Raw genomic sequence first — 22,848 nt, 5'->3', positions numbered from 1 at the left:
AAAACACAGAAAACACTTTTTACCCGCTGGAGTAAAAGGGGGTCTTGGCGTGTGTGACCATGGGCTCCCTTTTACTGAAGCGAGATAAAAGGAGCCCTTAGTATGCACTAACTGCTGAGAAGTCCGTAGCTATAAAACAGGCTTCTTGGCATTTAGTGCATGCTAAATTATTAGCTCACTTTAGTAAAAGCACCTCAATGAAAAAAATACAAGTTATCATATGTCTGTGTGATTATATTTGTCTGTCCAGATCATTGCTATTCTCAATTATTTTCCCCAATAAACAGGGCAAACAGAACATTTTGAGAATTCATTTGAAGGCTCTTTATGGAACCCAGGGAATATTTCTCTTGCACTGTATTCTGCACTATTCTCCTATTCTGGTTGGGATACCCTTAATTTTGTAACAGAAGAAATAAAAAATCCAGAAAGGTAAAAATAGATACATTTTTAAGCTTGCTTTACAATCGGTAACTGTCTTGATATTTTGCTAAGTATTTCTGTAACAGAGATCAATAAAATTTGTGGCTCATTGGTTTTATTGCTTATATTTGATTTGACTAAAAACAGTACAGAAGTCAGGAAAAATTTCCAGTTTTTAATTTTATGTGGAAAATTGCGAAGAGATTATACATAATTTTTAGATTATAAGCAATGCATTCCTAGTTTATTGCATTCTATGCTTATTAATAAATTAAAGTGTTGATATCTGAGGAATCTGTCAAATATTTCGCAAATGAAGAAAGATTTACAAGCTACAGTTTTAGAGAGAATATGAATTGCATTGAGGGCAATTTTCAAAACCTGTTTCTGTAAAACAATGACTATGAATGGAAGTGGGGTCTTTGAAAATTGCCCAACACGTGTTTCAATTAAAATCCAGGCATGTACAGCCATCACGTGTGAAATTTTTCTAGACGGAGGGGACATATTTCCAGGGCAGAGTTGGAGAGGTACTTAGAAGTACACATATACTTTTACCCTGTAAAAGTGTTCAAACAAAGAGGTACAGAGTGATGCAGGCACCCTTAATTTCCAGAGAAAAGCCATGCCTTTTGAAACCTTGAAAATTTGTGGATTAAAAATACCTAGGTAAAGTTTTTTTTTTTTTTTTACCCAAAATAAATGACTGCTTCTGGTTCAGGACCAGACAAGAGGGGGAACTATTTTAGATCTTGTCCTTGGTGAAATGCAGAACTTTTTGTGAGAGGTGTTTGGTCCTCTTGGTAATAGTGATCAGAACATGGTCAAATCTGAGTTACTATCTGGAGTGCAGACACTAAGGAAATCTACTGTGTCATCATTTAACTTTCAAAATGACAAGTGTGATAAAACAAGAAAAATGTTTAGAAAAAAAAAAAAGCTAAACGTTTTGGAGTCTAAATCAGGTGTAGACGTTATTTAAGAATTCCATCTTTGATGCCCAGACCAGATATATTCCACATATTAAAGGCGAAAGGCAGGCCAAACAATGGCTGCCATAGTAAAAACGTGAGATGAAAGAGAAGCAATTAGAGTCAGAACATCTGTCAAAAAAACAGAAAAAGAATCTGAGTGAAACAGAAAGAAAGCAGCTTAAGCACTGGTAAGTTATATGCAAAGCATTGATCAGGAAGAATCTTGCCGTAGAAGCACAAACTCCATAACAACTTTTCAGGTACGTTAGAAGCAGAAAGTATGGGAAGGAGTCAGTGGGACCATTAGATTATCAAAGAGTAAAAGGGGCACTAAGGGAAGACCATACCATAGTGGAGAGACTAAATTAATTCTTTGCTTCTGCCTTTATTGAGGAGGATGTAAGGGAGCTAACTGTGCCAGAAATATATTTAAGGGTGATGCCAAGGAGGAGCTGAAATTTAAGTAAGCCTGGAATATGTAATAAGTCAAATCGACAAGTTGAAGAGCAGCAAATCACCTGGACCAGATGATAAACCCCAGAGTATTGAAAGAACTCAAAAATGAAATTGCTGTTCCTTAATGTCCTTACCAGACCAGTGCAGGACTTGTGGGATGTACCCATCAGCCAGTAGATGTGGAGACAGTTTCTAGAATTCTTGGCCCTTCCCTATAAGGGCACTGTGCAGCATTAGGTGTTCACCATCTGCTGGAGACAGGGAAATACTGGTGGTCCAACCATGCATTCCTGGACTAGCCTCTGAGGGAAACATCTGGTACAGTGGGAGAACTGGTAATCAATCAAGAATAAGGGGGGGGGGGGCTCTGTTGAACATTAAAAAAAAACCCAAAAAACAAAAACATTTTTGCCTGGAGCCAGGGGGACATTTTTGAATCTGAGATTTTCTCCCCACCTCACTTCTTGTGCTATCCTCTTTCTTTAAAATAAAAGATAACGAGAGTAAGCAGGATACTCTGGGAAACCCAGAAGAACGTACATTGTTTTGACAGCTGCACAGTACAGGACTTCTTTCTTCGGTTTCATTGGGGAGGTGTTTTTAATGATACTACCAACCCAGGTTGCAAGCAATTTTAGCTGCAGTTTCAATTCCAAAATAAGCCACAGCACTGGTCTCAAGTTTACTTCTAGCTGACACACCTGAGGAGAGAGTCACATTGTGCCTCTCATGGAACATTGGCATTTTAGCACTGAAATATCGTGGATGAGGTAATCTTCAGACTCCTGACACAGGCCATTCAGCCAAAACACGGCCCTCGAAGACGACACTGCAGTACTAGACCTATGCCCACCAGCATACAAAATAATACAGATCAACAGAACCAAAAGGAGGGGAGGAGGCATTGCAATAATATACAAATCCTCCTTCACAGCAGAACCTGTCACTAAACATACATCCTGAACAATCAAAAGCCTGGCATGCAGAATCACCGTCAAAACACTAACTGACCAACTATGCATCACATTATTCTACTGCCTTCCAGGAAGCTGAAGAAACACCCAAGATGATTTCACAGACTTCGTATCAAACATTTGCACCATTCACCCAAATGTCCTATTAATAGGTGACACAAACTTGCACCTAGAAAAACAAAACGACACAAACACCAGAACACTAATGAACTTCATAATCCAATGCAACTTCACAACAGCACAAGGAGTCTCATCGCACACAATAGGACACCAATTAGACATACTAGTCCACAGGTTCTCAACGAGTAACAACTACATATTAACAAACCACACATGAGAAAAGGTACCATGGCCAGACCACAGCAAGTTCACTTTCACACTACAGTGGAAAGAAAGTGGCAAGAAAAGAGAGCCAAGAACCAACACACATTCACAACCAGAGGAAAAGTAGACAACCACACATTGTGGACAACAACAATAAATGAACTCAATGACATACCACCTGAGGATAAACACTTCATGAGAAACTGGAACGAAACAAGTGAAAACACACTAAACAAAATAGCACTACTCAAAACAAAAACAAAAATCACAAAACAACCAAGTCCCTGATTTATTTGACAAACTTCTACACATGATGAAACTCTATAGGAAACTCAAAAGAGCACAGGCCAAAAACAAAACAGACGCAAACAAAACCATATGGAGAAAAGCCATAAGAACATACACAAACAGCATAAAGAAAGCGAAAGTACAACACTACAGTATATATATTCGACCAGACAAAAATGTTCAAACTCATGAACAAACTATTGAAAACCCAGAACATACTGGCAATTACTGAAATACCACCAACTGCAGAAGAGCTTGTACAATACTTCAAAAAGAAAATAACAAACACAAGATCAAACCTTGCAAAACCACAAATAAACATCACAGACTACCTACAGGATTGTGAAACACATGACAATCACACTGCAGCAGACAAAATATGGAACACGTTCAAACCACCTCAACTAGATACAGTAAAGACACTATTCACAAAATACGAGCGTGCATACTGCCTACTTGACAAATGCCCTAACTACATGTTGAAAAACTCACCAGACTGGTTCATCGAGCACCTCACCAAACACATCACATACATGTTTGAAAGAGGTCAATTTCCAACAGACAAAGGTGATGTGGAGGGGCATTTTCAAACGAAAGGTCCAAGTTGGGATTTGGATGTCTTTGTAAAACGTCCAAATCCGGAGGCGGGGAAAAGCGTATTTTCGAAAAAAGATGGGCGTCCATCTTTCATTTGGAATTGGTATCTTTAAAAAGCTATTAAATATTTTGGGATCGTTCTACTAAGCTGCGATAAAAAGTGGCTTTGGCGCACCCTTAGGCAGGTTTTTCCCATGTGCTAAGGCCATTTTTATGGCACCCAGAAAATGGCCGATTTCCTATTTTTCTTTTCTGTTAATAGCCATGCGCTAATGTTGCTATTAGCTCATAGCCATTAAAGAATTGCAGCAGGAGCACACCTGTTTTGTAGATGGTATTCCTGTGCTAACTATTTAGCATGTGGTAATGCAGACACTCTAACTGATTGGTGTAGGAACACCAACTTTCTGCCCCCCCAGACACACCCCCTCCATCAAAAATGTTTAAAATATTTTTTTAGCACTCGAGCAGCATGTACAGATTTGGAACTTACCGCAGGACGCCTGAGTACATCCCGTGGTAAGCCATTTTAAGGTGCGATAAATGTGCTCTATTGCTTAACACAGTGTAGTGAAAGGATCCCTTTATTTACCTAAGTGGAAGTATAGGTACTGGTAAATCATGGGAGTTTGCTTCAAAAGATGTTGGCAACGGAATTTTGCTATCACTTTAAGAAACTTTCTTGTCTTTCTCTTTATTAGGAACTTGCCAATGGCAATTGCAATTTCTATGCCACTGGTGACTATTATCTATATCTTGACCAACGTGGCTTACTACACGGTATTGGATATTAATGCTATTCTTGCCAGTGAGGCTGTGGCTGTGGTAAGTCAAATGTATAAAACTGATCTGTTCTTTGTTTCATGATGATATTGGTAATGAGCACTTGTAAAATGTGTTTAAACAGAACTTGCAAGAAGGCATTTTGGGTTAATTCTATATATAATAAGCCACCTCGATTCTGGCAGCTAGAACGTGCATAAATGTTAGTATTCTAGTCACTTAACCCATGTATGCAAACAGTGTACATGGGGATAGTGGTCCCTGGTAAATAAAAACCACAAAAAGAAGAAATTTTGATGCTGGAAAGAAATTTTCAATGTTTCTGAAAATGAAATCCAATAACAGAATTCTTAAAATAATAGCCCAATTAAGGACCTCTTTTATTAAACCGTGTTAGCGATTCCTGGTGCAGCAAATGAGAGGTAGCCCATTCAGTTTCTATGGGCTTCTTCTCATTTGCCACGTGGGAATCGCTAGTGCGGCTTTGTAAAAGAAGCCCTAAATTAAATACTCAATTTTTGGAGGTTTTGCTCTCGTGTTTATCATTGGGATTTTTTGTTACTTCGTTTTATTTTTTAAACATAAAACTGGATTCCACATTAGGAGTTACCACTGAGAAAAAGGACATTGGAATCATGTAGACAGTACATTAAGGGCCCTGTTTACTAAGCTGCGTTAGAGGCGCATTCGCATCTTTAATGCACATTAACCATGTATGCGCCTACAATATCCCTGTATGTGCCTACACGGTTAGCGCGCGCACTAATTGTAGACACGTTAAAAATGCTAACGCGCCTTGGTAAACAGGGCCCTAAAACCCTAACGGACCAGTACACAGCAAGTCAAAAGCAAATAGAATGTTAATAATTCATAGAAGGAAATCTGTGATTATTATGATGTATAATTCTATGGTGCAACCATGTAGAATATTATCCCATATTATTAACTATAGAAAGTGTGTTAGATGCCAAAGACATCTTGAAAAAGAAATGCTTCCAACTGTCTTTTCAAATTTCCCAATGATTCTTCTTGGTGGAGTGGCAATGCAATAGCATTCCACAATGATGGACCAATAACACTGAATATTTTAGCTCGTGTGGTATCTAGTCCTAGATTGCAAAAAGATGGAAACACTAGTTGATTCTGTTTTCTGTAACACCGATTGAAGTGTTTTTAAAGGAACATAGGGAATTAGTAATCTAGGGTTCCTTGTACTAAGCTGTGTTTCATTTTACTGGTCCCATATTGTACAAATATGTGTTGCTTAGAGACCAATGTTTCAGATCCATGTTAAATCCTGCTGAATGCAAGCTTGTAAATACCTTGTTCACCTTAGCCTTGAAGGTTGTTTTCATGTACTGGAAATCTTTGAACCAAGCCACACACCAAGAATGGTGGAATCTGATGTTTCAAACTAATAGATGTCTGGAATTGTACACAGTATTTGCAGACTTTAAACTGTCATTTTAAAGTTTTTCTTTTTTTCAAAGTTATTTGTTTTGTGCCTGTGTCAAATGACAACAGTATCCAAAACATTGACACAAATCCATTAATAGCTTATAACTTATTACCACTATGTTGTATAGTATTTCAAGTTAGGTGCTTTTTATTTATTTCTGTTTATTTACATTTTATTAATCTCTGTTGACAGACCTGAAGTGATTTATGTGTTCATTTTAATTACACATTGCGAAAACAAGTGGAAATTGAGAGGGTCTTTTACCAAAGCTTAGCTCGAGTTATCTGCAGCAGGGCCCATAGGAATAAAATGGGCCCTGCTGCAGATAAGTCGAGCTAAGCTTTAGTAAAAGACCCCCTAAATTTTCAAATGCTGACAAATGGTATTAAAATATATGGAGGAAAAAGACCTCAAAATTCTGCTGGACCTGATCTTTTTTTCACCAAAGCACTGTCAGATCAATAAATCATCATTCGTCATAAAACCTTCAAAGCCTTTAACGGCTTTCTTTAATTATTTATGTTTCATTTTATAATTGCAGACAAAAAGATAAGTGTGCCTTTTTGTCTGCAATTATAAAAAGAAAAATAAATAATTAAAGAGAGGTTTTGGAGGTTTTTAGACCAATGATGATTTTCTGATCTGCACAGTGCTTTGGTGAATAAAAATCAAGTCCAGCAGATTTTTGAGGTCTTTTCCTCCATATATTTTAATACCATCTCAGCATTTGGATTTCCATTTTATTTTTTGCAAGTTGTGCCTATTCTGTAAGGGGATTGTTTAGGATATTTGTGGGTTCATTTTAATTACAGCCATATTCCCCATAGTTCAGCCACTACCTTCTCTCCCACAATATCTTGGTTTTTTTTTTCTTTTTTTTTTTTCAAATTATATCATGTTTTAAATGTGCTGAAATGCAGAATGGTACATAATGGGTAATATTTGAATTTTAAAATGCCAGTTGTTAACCAATACAGTTCCATGAAGAATGTCTAATTTACTGTACATACCAATGGAGAAACTTGACCCCCTGATAAATAACTTGATGCATGTATTTCCAAACCAAATTAAAAACATTGGAGGCCCTGTTTACTAAGCTGCGCTATAGGCTCAGTAGCATTTTTAGCATGTGCTACACATAAAGTAGCACATATGAGTTTATCTTGTTGGGCAGACTGGATGGACTATACAGGTCTTTCTCTGCTGTCATCTACTATGTTACTATGTATGTAATGCTAGAGGCACCCATAAATTCCTATGGGTGTCTCTAGCATTAGTATGCGCTAATTTTTAGCACGCGCTAAAAACACTAGTGCACCTTAGTAAACAGGGCTCTGGGCCTGATATTCCAAGGATTTATGCTCCAGATTGGCCTCTTTAAAAATTTAATGGCTGAGCTCCTAAATTTAGCTTCTAAATTTATATGCAAAAATTTGCTAAACTTCTAAAGGGGGGGGGGGGGTCTTTTACTAAGCAACGTAAGCTGCTAGCACGCGTATTACCCTGGGTTGGCAGGGCCCAGTGCCAACCTCAAATGCATGTTGAAGAAAAAAAAAGCTAGTGTGGCAAAAATCCACAGTAGCTGCCTAACATGCTAAGGGTGTGATGGGATGGAGCAGAGGTGTGGCTTGGTACCACATGCTAGATGTCTTTACTGATAGTACAGATGCACTTAGTACTTTTTCATGAGGTGGTTCTAAGTGCAGTCGCCACTATCAGCAGTCTGGTATGAAAAGGAGGGATGTGTATGTGTGTGTGGGCAGCACTGCTGCATCAAAGGCCTGCCTATTTAATCCAGGGCTGCGGTTTTTGTGCGGTATGGTTTTTGCCATGTGTGGTAATGCAGGACCGATGCTGGGCACACCCCGTGCATTTACTTCTCAATTTTTGCACTTACCCCTTTTAACATGTGTAGGTGTAAAACCTTACTTCACTTTAGTGTAAAAGATCCCTTAAATTTAGGAGCATAAAAAGTGGGTTACAACAGAAGTGATTTTAGGGTGGAGAAAGAAGTTAGGTGCTCAGCAATGATTTTTAGTACTAGACTCATAAATCTAGGCAAATGAGTTCCAGGCCTAAATTTATAAGCATCAGTTTTAAGCTCCTAAGTTTAAGATGAATTTTCAGCAGAAAACCTAGGCTCCTAGGTTTGTCAGAAAATGGGTCGTATGTTTAGAAACCTAAAGGTGCACTAGCATTTTTAGCTCGTGCTAGTGTTAAATGCTGAGACACCCATAGGAATATAATGGGCGTCTCGGCATTTAGCATCAACTACAAATGCTAGTGCACTTTAGTAAAAGACCCCTTTAAGGTGCATAAATTCCGCAGGGTTGTTTTTTTTTTTTTTTTTTAATATTGGGCCCATTTTTGATGTTTCTTCTCAGAATGTATTTAATATTTTTTTTATTCTCTAGACTTTTTCTGACCTGGTGTATGGAATTTTCAGTTGGACAATTCCACTTGCTGTAGCTCTTTCATGTGTGGGTGGGCTTAATTCATCAATCCTAGCGGCATCTAGGTAATGTATTAATTTTCTATAATTTATTTATGATCTGTACTTTTCTTGTAGGTGTTGACATTAGTGTAATTTTTCTAATATAGAAATAAACAGGCAAACATTAGTGCACAACATGACTAAACAATTTTTTTAAATGCTTTAAAATGTGTTTCAGTAACTCTGGGCTTAGCGTGCAGTAAGGTCCCCTGTTAACATATGTTAAGCCTGGATGTCAACACACCTTAGTAAAAGGGCCTCTAAGAGAAGATTATAAACCTGCACATTCATTTATACACCAAAAGAAAAGCTTAGCTAAGTAAAAACCCATCCAATCAGCATTCACTCAATAAATTACAATAAACCCAAATAAACTCAGACCAACACAACATCCACAACCCAAATAAACCAACCTCTTAAAAAATACTGCATGATACTGAGACCCTGCCCACTAATAATGGTTCTATCCACCCTGAAACCTAAGATTTTTGAGAAATCCCGGGTCATCTACTTCTCAAATACATTCTGAAAAAGCCAGGTTTTCAAAACGAGGCCATTTGTAGGGTAGAGGGTAGTTTTAGGGGTGGAACAGTTGTGCAGGTTGTGTATTTTATTGGAGTGGGGGTAGTCAAGAGTTGGAAGGGCAGAAAACAGGGGAAGAGGCAGTTTGAAAGAGAGAATTCCCTAACTTTTGTTTCACTATAAGTAAGTTTCTATTTTATGGAAGCTGGAACTACTTCTATAAAAATGCATTATTTCTCTGGAGCCCTTAGTCTGATTTGGCCCACTTTTAAGCTCTGTTTTTGTTTTTTGTTTAAAACCAGCTTTGTTCTGTTCCTTCTTACATTTTCAGTAATCACCAGATTTAGTGGTGATAAAGGAAATAAAGAAAGAAATTATATATGAAATATCATCAACCAGAGATAAGGAAAAAATTTCAAATAATTTGTTGATCATCATAGAAATAGAGCTAGGTTCAGAAAAATATTTAAGAAAAGGAATTAAAAACAGGATGCTACAACCCGCACAAAGTTCCTAGCCAGCCAATAACAGTATTAAATTCATGGATCATCGTGCAGATATATTTAAACCTTCTTTAGTCACAATAAAGTCCGACAATTGCTTGGGGTCAAAAAAATAAGTATGTTTTATCTTGAACAGCTACGCTTGTACACGGAAACTGAAGCAAAAAGTAGCTCCTAGAACCAATGCTGTAGGCCACAAGGAAAAGAACTATTGGCACACTTTTTTGTGTTGCTCCAGATAAATCAGGGAAAATTCTCACTTTTGAATCCATAAAAAAAATTCTGTAGTGTCAGACTTGTGAGTTCTTGTACCAAGTAGAGCGTTGCTGAGCCTGGCACTCAGACCAGGTTCTGCTTGGCGGCCGGACAACCCCGGATTTCACCTACATTGACCGCCGTTCCCCAGAGGTTGAGCCCCTAGGTGCGGGCGGCCTGCAGGACTTACGAGATGGAGCTGGAAGTGGGGTGGTGAACGTATTGGCCATGCAGGCAGCAGGCAAGAGAGTGATCCAGGTACAGGCAAAGTCAATAGGCAGGCATCAGGCAGGGGAGTAATCCAGGAACAGGCAGTGTCAACAGGCAAGCAGCAGGCAGGGGAGTAATCCAGGTACAGGCAATGTCAACAGGCAAGCAGCAGGCAGGGGAGTAATCCAGGTACAGGCAATGTCAATAGGCAAACAACAGGCAAGAGAGTAATCCAGGTACAGGCAAAGTCAGTAGGCAGGCAGCAGGTGAAGAGAGTAATCCAGGTACAGGCAAAGTCAGTAGGCAGGCAGCAGGTCAAGAGAGTAATCCAGGTACAGGCAAAGTCAGTAGGCAGGCAGCAAGTCAAGAGAGTAATCCAGGTACAGGCAAAGTCAGTAGGCAGGCAGCAAGTCAAGAGAATAATCCACGTACAGGCAAAGTCAGTAGGCAGGCAGCAGGCAAAAGAGTAATCCAGGCACAGGCAAAGTCAATAGGCAGGCAGCAGGCAAGAGAGTGATCCAGGTACAGGCAAAGTCAGCAACGAGGGACAAGTAGACAAGAAGCAAACTACTGAGCAGGTAACACCTACCAAAGTAGAAGCCGAAGCATGGAGTCCAGGAAGAGCTCAGCTGATAAAGTGCTGGCATCTGACATCAGCAGGAACCAGCAGGGAGAAGGAGCACAGCCATAGGACAAGAGCAGGGGAAGGAGGAACCAGAAGATCAATAGGAGAGAAGCAAGGGAAGCCAGGCAGAGGGAGAGCAGACACAGGTGGGAGGAAGCAAAGCAATCAAGGAGCCTGGAAGCCAGGCAGAGAGAGAGCAGACACAGGTGCATGGAAGCAAAGCAATTAAGGAGCCTGCAACCACCGCTCTCTGAACAAACCCAGAGAAGAACTACACACACATGGCTCAGGGCAGTGCCAGTCAAGTGTGCATGTTGACGGGACCCCGCGCAGCCCGAGAACGCTGCTTGCATTGAGGTGGGGGACATGACATATAGCATGAAAATATAAACGAAACTCTGCATTTCAATCAGGCTCAAGCACCTTATATTGAGTGATTATATTCAGAGATGATTCCAAAAAAATCTAAGATTCATTTCTGGAGAATTCCTTCCTGTTTATTAGCTGACCTGTGGCCTTTCACCAAAACAAATAAAGAGACCAGATGGCAACGTCTCTGGGGACATTTTCAGAACTGCTATCATATATTTCCATACCATATTCAAATGTGATGTTAGAGGAGATTTAGGAAAATTTAAGAATCTTAGTGTATTTTCCTTAGTTTATTCTGCAGAAGTACCAATCTATTATTTAAATAATTTCCTTTTATCATTACCCCATTTACAGTCTGCAACTCTGAAGCTTTTTCTTCTAAGGACCCCAAAACTGAGGTATGCTGTTCCAGTACTTGGTTCTGAGCATCTGCACTTTGAGTGGGCACAGACAAATCACCCACAATTTTAGAAGAAAGTTTTAATAAAGAAGAGTTCAACATTTGCATGGCATCCCATAATGACTCAATTGTCACTACTTGGTTTCTGCAGCACTCTCACCAGAACTCTGGAGCTATCATCTCTCCTTTCCCTCCTTGTTGATCTTAAACTTTGCTGCAGATTTTGATGACCAACAGGGGAAACAATTTCAACGAAAGAGGAGCCCACCACTGGGAATCCCTCTAATGGCATCAGAGGTGGTAAGATTTTCCATTTCCTCCTGCACTCGCCCCTCTGCATGGCAGGTTGATCTGGGTTGTGGTGGAGCCCCTTGTTACGCAGGACTTAGAAATGCCCTGCCTGTACTGTTATTGGAAGACTCATCTTGTGGCGTGGCTGAAGGGGAAGTTGCCCTGGATATGGCCGAGACCCCAAACTCCAAGTGTGGGCTGCCTTGACACTGGAGCAGCCGGCAAAGAAGGATATTGCTGAGTGTTCCTTTCCTCCTCTTCCCCATGCAGAAGCCGGGTCAGACCCACATGAAACGGACCACAGCGGAGATAGGGAGGAGCGTCGGTCAGAGCGTCTATTCAGATCATCTTCGCTCCTCCTTGTAATCATTTTTTTCATATTCCATGTTTCATCCCATTCTGTTAAATTTTCAATTATTTTGGTCTTTTGGTGGGGAGGGGCTTATTTCTCTGTAATCTCTGGTCCAGGTTTGCCCATTTTTGAACTTGGTGTCTTTTTACTGTCTTTCCGATATGCCAAGTTTCATCCCATTTCATTAAATTTTTGGAGTGTTATTTGGCCTCCAGAGAGGACAGAAGATATTCTTGACCTCTCTTGTATGATTCTTCCCAACTTCTGTTGGGTTGGAAAAAATAAATAGCACTAATGCATTGGTGTAGGTAATATGGTAAAGCAAAAATAAACTTCAAAACAACCTTTACAACTTTTTAAACATTGTTAACATGGAAGTAAAGCTAACTACCAAGTACTCCTTCTACCAGGACCCCTTGAGGAATGAGATCTTTGATTAGAGAGAGAACTAAATCTTGGGCCTCCTCCCCTACCTAGTCCAGTAAACCTAGAATACTTACTTGATCCTGAAGAACCATCTTCATTGTCATCTTCAATCAATTCCATCCTGAAAATTATTTGTGTTTCGGTTGATGGTTGAAGAGGATAATGGATGATGCTTCTCTGGAATCTGGTATTATTGGCCTATCAGAGAGGACAATTTCTGGGGATTCCATCTCCAAAAGTTTCTGAGATTGGGATCCAGCACTCATTTTTAACTTCTCTTTGATTTCTGTTAGTCAATAGGAATTAAAAACTTTACTTCACCTCTAGAAGTGAAGTAAAGTTTTGTGCTATTGAGAAAATAAAAATATTGGACTAATTTTTGTCAGTGTAGTTCTCTGCATTTGATGTAATTCTGTATGCAGCTGAAGTAGTTTATTTCATGTTCAATGCTTATTTTTTATGTGCTATGATAATCTGTTGCACAGGAAGTAAATGTAGCATCCACAAAATTAGCATTAAACCTGAAATAAACCACTACACTGATATAGTGCTGTTCATTATATTGAAGCCTTAATATTCCTTTCACATTCTAAACTTAAAAATCTTATCAAAATATCAGAGCTTTTTAAGGTCACAAATCACAGTACTACCTTCTCTCACCTGGAATAACAAATTGTTCAACCCCAAATTCTTCCTAACCCTTTAAAAAGCCAAGTCAGGGTTTTTGCACATTAAAGCTCCAGTTGTAATGGATTTCACTGCTGTGGAACAGCAAAACCCAACGCTCTCTCCATAGAACATGTCATTGCTGAGGCAGATGAAATTAATCATCTCAAGTTGTTTACCTCTTGTGAATATAGGACTTGTCCTGGAGTACAGATCTTAAAACTTAGCCAGCAAAATATTTTGGGTCCACATTATACTGGACCTTATAGGTTAGCATCAGGACTTATTCTTGACTCAACCAGTATAGTTCAGTTGAGGTTATTTATTTATTTCTTGGCTTTCTCCTCTCTCTGTCTAGAATAACAGTGTATAGTCCTCATTATTTCTTATCCACTATGAGTTTCTTTTATGATAACATCTGGAATAGTGTAGAAGAAACCCTGCACATGTTCACACATTGTGTTCACTCATATTATGTCCACATCTTAGTCCTTACAACATGTTTAAAGCACTAAGCATCCTTAATTTCAAAAGAAACTATGTGGGTTAAAGAAAGACAAAGACAGGTAGAAAAATGTTCCCGTGGTGACAAATATCTTAGTATGTTTACTGAACTTATTCATAAAATGCTATATAACGTTTGGCTGGTTATGTGTGGTTAAAAGCCAATATAAGGTAAATACTGCCTTATCCTTATAGTCACTTTGTCCTTCTCTGACCTATCTCTAAGTAGAACAGCACATAAAGAGTGACTGTTGCTCTGCAAGCGTAACAAGCCTTCATTGTACAACTTTAAAGGTATTTTGTTTTCTGCTGCACTACTCCTAGGATAGAATGCACTAACATTTTTGCAGAGTACCATACTGATTAGCATAGCAAAAGAAAAACAGTATCAAAGGAAAAGCTGCAAAGGGAAATTTAAGATAAATGTATTATTTGTTTGTAGACAACTCAAAGAAAAGAAGCACCTAGTGATGGCAACCTAAAACATTTGATAGATGATACAGAAAGAGAAATAGTGAGAGAAAATGAGATTCAGTGGTGAGTGCCTGAAGAGAGCTATTGGAACAGCCAAGGGGCACCAGAAGAAAGGGGTCAGAACAGCCAGAGGAGTTGGAAGGTAAAAATACAACAGATGAGAATGTAAGCAATGTAAGGCAAGCCAGAAGACAGTGAAAAAAGGCAGGACAAACCAATGATGGGAATGCAGCATTAGATGGTAAGAGTAATTTAAGACAGGCTAGAAGCTGAAGAAAAAGGTAGGGGATAGACTAACTGGTAGTTGAGCTTCTGACCTCCATGGGGGCCAGGAGACTTTTGCACCTGTTTCTGCAGATGAAATAAATATAGCAAATTACATTTTCAAATGTACATGTTATCTATATAGGTTACATTACAAACCTCTTCAAAACATGCACTGGGAATACGTAATGTTAATTCAGCTAAAAAGCAAATGTGATATAAAATGCAACAAGTTTGCACAATCTGTCTTAACTGAATATTAATTTCTAATATTTTCTTATACCTCTTCTTACCCTTCAAAATTGTAATACAATGATTTCCTATATTTGTCATCCTAGATGATTTTTCTTTTTTTTTTTTTTTAGATAAGCAGGCTCTGCATCAGGATGAATAGTGCTGTGCTCTTTTTATCTACGAACTTTGAACATTGCAAATAGAGCTGCACTGAATAGCATATTTTATTATTTGGCTGAATATGAATAATGGGCATTGAGCTTTAACTTAAATAATAAAAGAAGCAACATGAAATCAGAGAGCAAGTGTTTATTTCAGTAGGATTTAGTACAGTAGAGCCCTGGATTATTTGTATTTAAATTTAAGTCACAATTTCGACCAAATATGAATAATGTATTCAGGGCCGAAACAAATACGAATATTTGGTACAGCTTTAATTGCAAATAACGAAAAAATTTTTCTTGTATGTTTATTTCACTCTGAGATGAAAAACAGAATGCTGCTGAGTAGCTCAAGGCAAACAAAGTGCCATTAAACCACAAATCAAACTAATTTTATATGACTGAGAAAGCTAGTCAGGTGCCTTATTTTCAAGAGAGTGGAAGTGACACAGTTTTGAAATCCTTTTGCTGGTCTTCTGAGTCAATTTAATTTTTAATAACTGGACTAAATGCACACAGAAAATTCCCTATATTAGCATTTAACTTTTAAAAAGGAGACCATGATAAACTGAGGTAAATGGTTAAAAAACAAAACAAAACACCTTAGAGGAGCAGCTGCAAAGGTTAAGAGCTTCATCAGACATGGATGATGTTCAAAAATACCATCCTGGAAGTGCAGACCGTGTATTTAAAAAGGCAGATGGAATGACAAAACCATAGTGAAAAGAATTAATTGATTCAGTCAGTCTTCAAAGGAGGAAGATGTGAGAGAGATACCCATGCCAGAAATAGTGTTTAATCAGAGCTTAATTTCTGGGTGAACGGCCTGGAACACAGTTCCACTACTTTATTTCAGACTTCAGAGAATCAGGGGTGCTCTGCCCCATCACCTCCCTTCCAGACAGCCTACAGGGAAGAAAAGGAGAAGTGTGTGTGTGTGGGGGGGGGGGGGGGGGGGGGAGCTTAGAACAGAATAGAGAACAGTCTCTCTGCTTCTTCACCTATCCCTCTTCTACTGTTGTTCTTGATCTTGGCTTGCCTGTCCCTTTCTCTGGTTCCACAGTTCCATTTCTTTTATGTTTACAGTTTAGGCCCTATATTTAACCATCATGGGTTGGAGAAACTGAAACAAGTTTCTGTAAACATGGAAGAGGTAATGGGGCAAATTTATAAACTAAAGAGCAGCAAATCACCTGGACTTCTTGGCATACATCCCAGAAAACTGATAGAATTAAAAATGACGTTGCAGATCTACTATTAGGAAAGTGTAACTTATCCTTAAAATGAAGTGTGGCACCTGAAAATTGGAGGGTAGTCATATAATGCTATTATGTTTTAAAAAGGTTCTAGAGGTGACCCAGGAAATTATAGACTGGTGAGCCTGATATTGGTATTGGTCAAAAGAGGGCCTATTAAAATAAAATAGTAGTCACTGAACACATGCATAGGCATGGATTAATGGGGCAAAGTCAACATAGATTTAGCCTAGAGAAATCTTGCCTCACCAGTCTTCTGCATCTTTTCGAGGGCACGAATAAACAAGTGGATAAAGGTGAGCCAGTTGATATTGCTTACCTGGATTTTCGGAAAACATTTGACAAAGTTCCCCATGAGAGACTCCTGAGGAAATTAAAAAAATCATGGGATAGGAGGCAATGGCCTGTTTGTGGATTAAAGACTAGTTAAAAGATAAAAACCAGAGTGGGTTAAATGGTCAATATTCTCAATGGAGAAGGGTAACTAATGGGTTACCAGGGATCTGTGCTGGGATCACTGCTTTTTAACATATTTTTGTGTCCATGTCATTTATTAATAACAAGTGAGGTGATAAATTTCCTGACGACGGATCTTGTATGACTGGGAGACTGGGTATCCAAATGGCAGATTAAATGTAAGAATTAATGTGAAGCATGTAGGGAAGAGAAAAACAAACTATAGCTACCTGATGCAAAGTTCTGTATTTGGATTAAAGAGCTGCATGGGACCGGAGTTAATGGGAATCCTTTCCAGGTCCACAGGACTCCCGCGGGGATGGATTCAGGTCCTGCGGGGTTCCCGTGGACATGTAGTGCCAGGCCAGCCTACCTATCCTTTGCTTGTGTTTCTAAGTTAGCATAGCAATTATAATAGCACTAAAAAAAATTAATGGATGTGGTTGACATCATTGAAATCCCCAAAAGCACTGAGAAGGGAAGTTATCAACATGGGCTACTATTAAGTTGGGTTATTATAGTACAGGGGATGGGCGGGGATGGAGAAGATTATTTTCAGGGATGGAGGAGATTCCAGTGGGGACAGACGGGGACGAGTGAAATTTCTGTCCCCGTGCAGCTCTCTAATTTGGAGTCACCATTCAGGAAAAAGTTATATATGTTTATCATCTGATACATTGAAATCCTCTGCTCACTTTTTTTTTTTTGTTACATTTGTACCCCGCGCTTTAGCGGCCAATGAAGCAAATAGAAGGTTTTGAATCATTAGGAAAGGAATGAAGAATTAAACACAGAACACCATAATGTCTTTGTGTTGCTTTATGGTGCGACTGCACCTAAAATATTGTATGCAATTCTGGTTACTGTATCTAAAAAAAAAAACATATAGCTGAATTATAAAAAGTACAGAGAAGGGTGACCAAAATGAAAAAGGGGATGGAAAATCTCACTCTGAGGAAAGGCTAAACAGGTTAGAGCTCTTCAGCTTGGAGAAAGAGATGGCTGAGGGGAGATATGATGGAGGTCTATAAAATAAAGAATGGAATGGAACAGGTAGATGTGAATGTTTGTTTACTCTTTCCAATAGTGTAAGGACTAGGATGCATGCAATGAAGTTAATACGTATTTCAGTGGAACCCTGATATAATGCACCCGCAATAACGTGAATCTGCATATAACCCAATCATGTCTTGGCTTCCCTATTTTTACATACAGCTCTTTTTGCAACAGATCAGTTTTTGGTTCAGTTGTGTTCATCTTCTATTGACCCCACTGTAACGCGACCCCACATTTAACGTGATATTTTATGGATCCCAATCATAGCCTTATATCGGGGTTCCACTATATATAGAAAATATTTCTTCGCTCAGTGTATAGTTAGGCTCTGGAATTCATTGCCAGAGAAAGTGGTAAAGGGAGTTGGCATGTCAGAGTTTAAAAAAGACTTGGACAAATTCCTAGAAGAAAAGTCCATAAACCCATCATTAAGGTGGACTTGGGGAAACATGAAATCTGTTGTGCTCTTTTGGGATCCTGCCAGGTGCTTCTGACCTGGATTGGCCACGATTGGAAAAAAAGGATACTGGGCTTTATGGACCTTTGGTCTGTCCCAGTAAGGCAATGTTTATGTACTTATGTAGGTATGAGCCAAGAACTGTTCTGCTGAAGGGGTGAAATTTAAATCAGATAAAGTGGTTTTTTTTTCCAACCAATGTTAATTATGTGTATTCTTTACAGGCTGTTTTTTGTAGGTGCACGGGAAGGTCATCTCCCTAATCTGTTGTCTTTGATCCATTTGAAGAGATTCACACCTGTACCAGCGCTGCTCTTTAATGTAAGATTATTGCTTTCCTTTAAAGTAGCTGCATCACATTTCTAAGCATTTTGAATAAAGCACCTTTTGGGTGACACTTGTGCATCAGAACTCCAGGTCATGTACACTGATTAAGTCAGTACTCTCTATTTTTAACCAGAAATCTACAAAATCTTTGTTGGGTTTTTTTTTTTTTTGCTATTTCTTACTGATATCTCATATTTACATTTGAATTGTTTCCCTTTTGTGTATAAACCAATTGGGTATATTTTTTACACTGCATTTAAATATAACTGTCCCTTTCTTCAGATTCTTGTGAATTAAATATACAGTCTTTTTTTTTTTAATTAAAGAATTCAAAATATACATAGCCATAATATGCAAAGAAAATGCTCCTTTCAAAGGTAATTACTAGAGCTGTACTGAATAGGTTATGTTGCTATTTGGCTGAATATGAATTATGAAAAATATTATTCAGCCGAATATAAATACCGAATACGAATAATGGGCATTGAGCTTCAACATAAATAATAAAAGCAGCAACGTGCAATCAGAGATCAAGTGTTTTAGTAGAATTTAGCACAGTAGAGCCCCAGGCTGTTGTTTTTTGAATTTAAATCACTATTTGGCCGAATACGAATAATATATTTGGGCACTCTTCAGGGCTGAATTAAATACGAATATTCGGTACAGCCCTAGTAATTACAAAACATAATGAATCAAATATCCTATCTCATAATCATAAACAGCTTTAGCCCACATAACGGAAGCTCAAATAATATTTAATCTCAAAAAGAAAAATCCTATATAATAAAAAGCACCCTCAAAGTTCTGAAGCTGACTCCATGGCTTCAGTGAAGGATATGAAGCTTCCGAAGCTCAGGCTCCATCTATGTAAGCTCCGCCCTCGCGTCAAAAACGTGATGATGTCGAGGGCGGGTAAATCGGGATGAAAGAAACGCATCAAAGAAAACAAAGATCGACCTCCGCTCTCGCGACAAAAACGTGATGACGTTGAGGGCGGGTATATCGGGAAAAAAGAATCGCTACAAAAAAAAAACCTCGCGTGACCACGCCAAACGCGCCTGCGCAGCAAATAACCTGCCTCTCGCTGACAATGAATCTCTCGCAAAACGAGTCGTGTGCATACACCAAGCGCCCCTGTGCATCAACAACGGTAACTGTGTCTCGCCGCTCGCGCACAGCAACAGCTGTCATTTCACACAATGACAGCCGATAGCCAACCATTACTATTTACAGAAAGAGGGAAGAACGGTGTGGTGCGGAAAAACGGAAAGAATTCTTTCAGCAGACAAAACGTTTTCCAAGGTGAGTGGCCAGACTATGCCCCACATATGCCACTACACTCTCCCCACCCCCCCAACATCATACACAAACCCTGTCAACCTCCACACACACCACACCCTACCAACACCAACCACTCATATCATAAAAAAACTCCCCAAAGAAAAAACAGCATGTTTATGTCTGATAAACACACAGACATAAATTCCTTCAAACACCCACCCCCCCCTTCCCCAAAGCTTCCAACCTCCACACACCAGCCCCTACCAACACCACCCACACACATCATACAAACACTCTCCACAGGAAAAAAAAACATGTTTCTGTCTCACACACACACAGACAGACATAAATTCATTCAACCCCCCCCCCCCCCCCCTTCCAACAAGCATCAAACAAAAACTGTGCTATGGAGAAAAAGCATCTCTCTCACTCACTCAGATACACACACACTACCCCCAAACACCCCCCCCAAAACAACATACACAAACACTGCCACGCTGAATCTAGATCTCTTTCTCTCACTCACACCCACACACTCCCCACCCCCCCACACAAAAAATAGATACACAACCTGTACCCTGAAGAATCTACATCTCTCACTCTCTCACACACACACACGCACACACGCAACCGCCCCCCCACACACCACACAACAACATACACACACTCTGCCAGGGAAAGACAGCATCTCTCTCTCACACTCACACAATCACACCCCACCTTAATACACAAACTCTAACAAGGACATTCAACATCTATCTCTCTCAATCACACACACACACCCACAACCCCCCCACCCACCACCCAAAAAACAAACAAAAAAAAAAACAGGACAATGCTACCCTCACCCCCCCCCCCCCAAGAATGGCAAGCCAAATTGGTTATGCAACTCAAACAATACAAAAAAAAATATAACCAAGGCCACACCCCACCCAACCCTCCTTCCAATACGGGACTAAGGAAAGGGAAGTACAGGGGAACAAATGCAATTGTCCCCACTCCAAACACTCTCAAGCACAGACACCGCTACCCTGTACACCCCCCCCACCCCACATCATATACAAACTCTGCAACCCTCCACCACCCCCATCAACACCACCTACATCATACACAAACTGTAAAAGGGACAATCATCATCTTTCTACGATACCACCCCCTCCCCCCCCCAAAAAAAATGGCAAAGCAGATTTGTCATGCAAATCAATACAAAAAAAAGCAATAAAAGAAAACAATAAAAAATGAAACTACACAAAAAACAAAAAAATTCAATTACTCATTACCAACACAACACAATTATAATAAAAATCACTTACACATTCGTGGCAGAAAACAAATACCTTGCTAGCGCCCATTTCATTTGTTTCAGAAACGGGCCTTTTTTACTAGTAATTGAATAAATCAAAATAGAATTCAGTCCTACCTTATGATAAGATTATTCTTACAGGTCATATATATCTATGTAGAATAAAAACAGAAAAATACATTTAAAGAGCGGTGTCTGCTTTAGTATATTATGCTTTTAGAGGGTAATTTTATAACAGATCGTCTAGTTTGGGAGGCCAAGCAGTTGGCTGGGTGAGGCTGTTTTATATAGAGACACAGAAACATATCCTATGTAATTATTTTTATTTTTTTATTTTTGTTACATTTGTACCCCGCGCTTTCCCACTAATGGCAGGCTCAATGCGGCTTACATATTGTATACAGGTACTTATTTGTACCTGGGGCAATGGAGGGGTAAGTGACTTGCCCAGAGTCACAAGGAGCTGCCTGTGCCTGAAGTGGGAATCGAACTCAGTTCCTCAGTTCCCCAGGACCAAAGTCCACCACCCTAACCATTAGGCCACTCCTCCACCTCCAACATTCGAATCTTGCTGCCTCAGACTGTGGCTCCTTGGTCTGCTAGGCTCCGTAGATAAGGCTATTCTGCGCATGTGTCGCCCCCCCCTCCCAGGTGGACGTCACGTAGAACACCAGAGACAGAGGAGGAGGGGTGAAAGGGACAGGGCACATGGGCGGAGGAGGGGCGAAAGGGACATGGCACAGGGGCGGAGGCGGAGCTTCAGATAAGCAGAAGCTTGAGGGACGGAGTAGCCCAGTGCGTCGCGACCAATACAAGAGTCCAGGTTCCAGCGCACGGCTTAGCACAGTCAAGTTGCGTTGGGACCTACACCTGGGAAACTCCGTGGTTGACGGAGACCGGGACCATTTCAGTGAAACTGGGAGGGAGCCAGCCTGAACGTCGGAGGGAGGGAGCGAGGGAGGCTGCCTGTGCCTGAACGTGGGAGGGAGGGAGGCTGCCTGTGTCTGAACGTGGGAGGGAGAGAGCCTGAATGTGGGTGGGAGCCTGAACGTGGGTGGGAGGGAGGGAGGGAGGGGGACAGGGACCCTTAAAGGCGGAGGGAGGGGGGGCGACGACCATGAAAGGCGGAGGGAGGGGGGGACGATGACCATGAAAGGCGGATGGAGGGGGGACGACGACCCTGAAAGGTGGAGGGGGGGGGGGGGACGACCCTGAAAGGCGGAGGGAGGGGGAGGACGAACCTGGAATGGGGAGGGGAGGGAGGGAGGGGGGAGGAGAGTGGGGGGCTCTGCCGCACACTCTCATTCTCACACACACACTTTCATTCTCATACACACACTCTCTCACAGTCTCAGTCTGTAATCGCAGTTGAACTTTACAGCAGCTGAGGAGTCAGTGTAAATATGGTTTATTAAAACTTACTGTACTGCCTAAGCTGACTGGTGGAACTGGGCAGTTTACAGACTAAAAAACATATACAACAGCTTGGAAAGGAACTGCAATATTTTGACAGCCACAAAAGATCAATCATAACAAGACTAGAGGTAGCTAAAGATAGGGGTAAGATTGGAACAGAGAAGGGGAAAGGGAGAGAGGAACAGGGGTGGGTAGATGAGGGGTGGTGAAATTGAAGGCAGCTTACCACCTCTTAATCATCAAGATGAAATGCTTGTTTAAACAG

The 22,848-nt window shown here is 40.2% G+C and overlaps 1 protein-coding gene across 1 annotated transcript in view; it reads left to right on the top strand.

Annotated features, from left to right (window-relative positions):
- The window catches only part of SLC7A6 (solute carrier family 7 member 6), a 96,496-nt gene that overhangs the window by 40,154 nt on the left and 33,494 nt on the right, over nt 1–22,848 (top strand). Inside the window, exons 4-7 of the mRNA XM_030204297.1 lie at nt 288–432; nt 4,738–4,861; nt 8,693–8,796; nt 18,481–18,577. Coding sequence (XP_030060157.1) covers nt 288–432; nt 4,738–4,861; nt 8,693–8,796; nt 18,481–18,577 — 470 coding nt within the window. The remainder of the gene's footprint in view (nt 1–287; nt 433–4,737; nt 4,862–8,692; nt 8,797–18,480; nt 18,578–22,848) is intronic.

The sequence above is a fragment of the Microcaecilia unicolor genome, chromosome 5 (genome assembly GCF_901765095.1).
Source record: "Microcaecilia unicolor chromosome 5, aMicUni1.1, whole genome shotgun sequence".
Classification (NCBI taxonomy): Eukaryota; Metazoa; Chordata; class Amphibia; order Gymnophiona; family Siphonopidae; genus Microcaecilia; species Microcaecilia unicolor.
The sequence above is the reverse complement of the archived record's forward strand: the minus strand, read 5'-3'. Positions and strand labels throughout refer to the sequence as shown.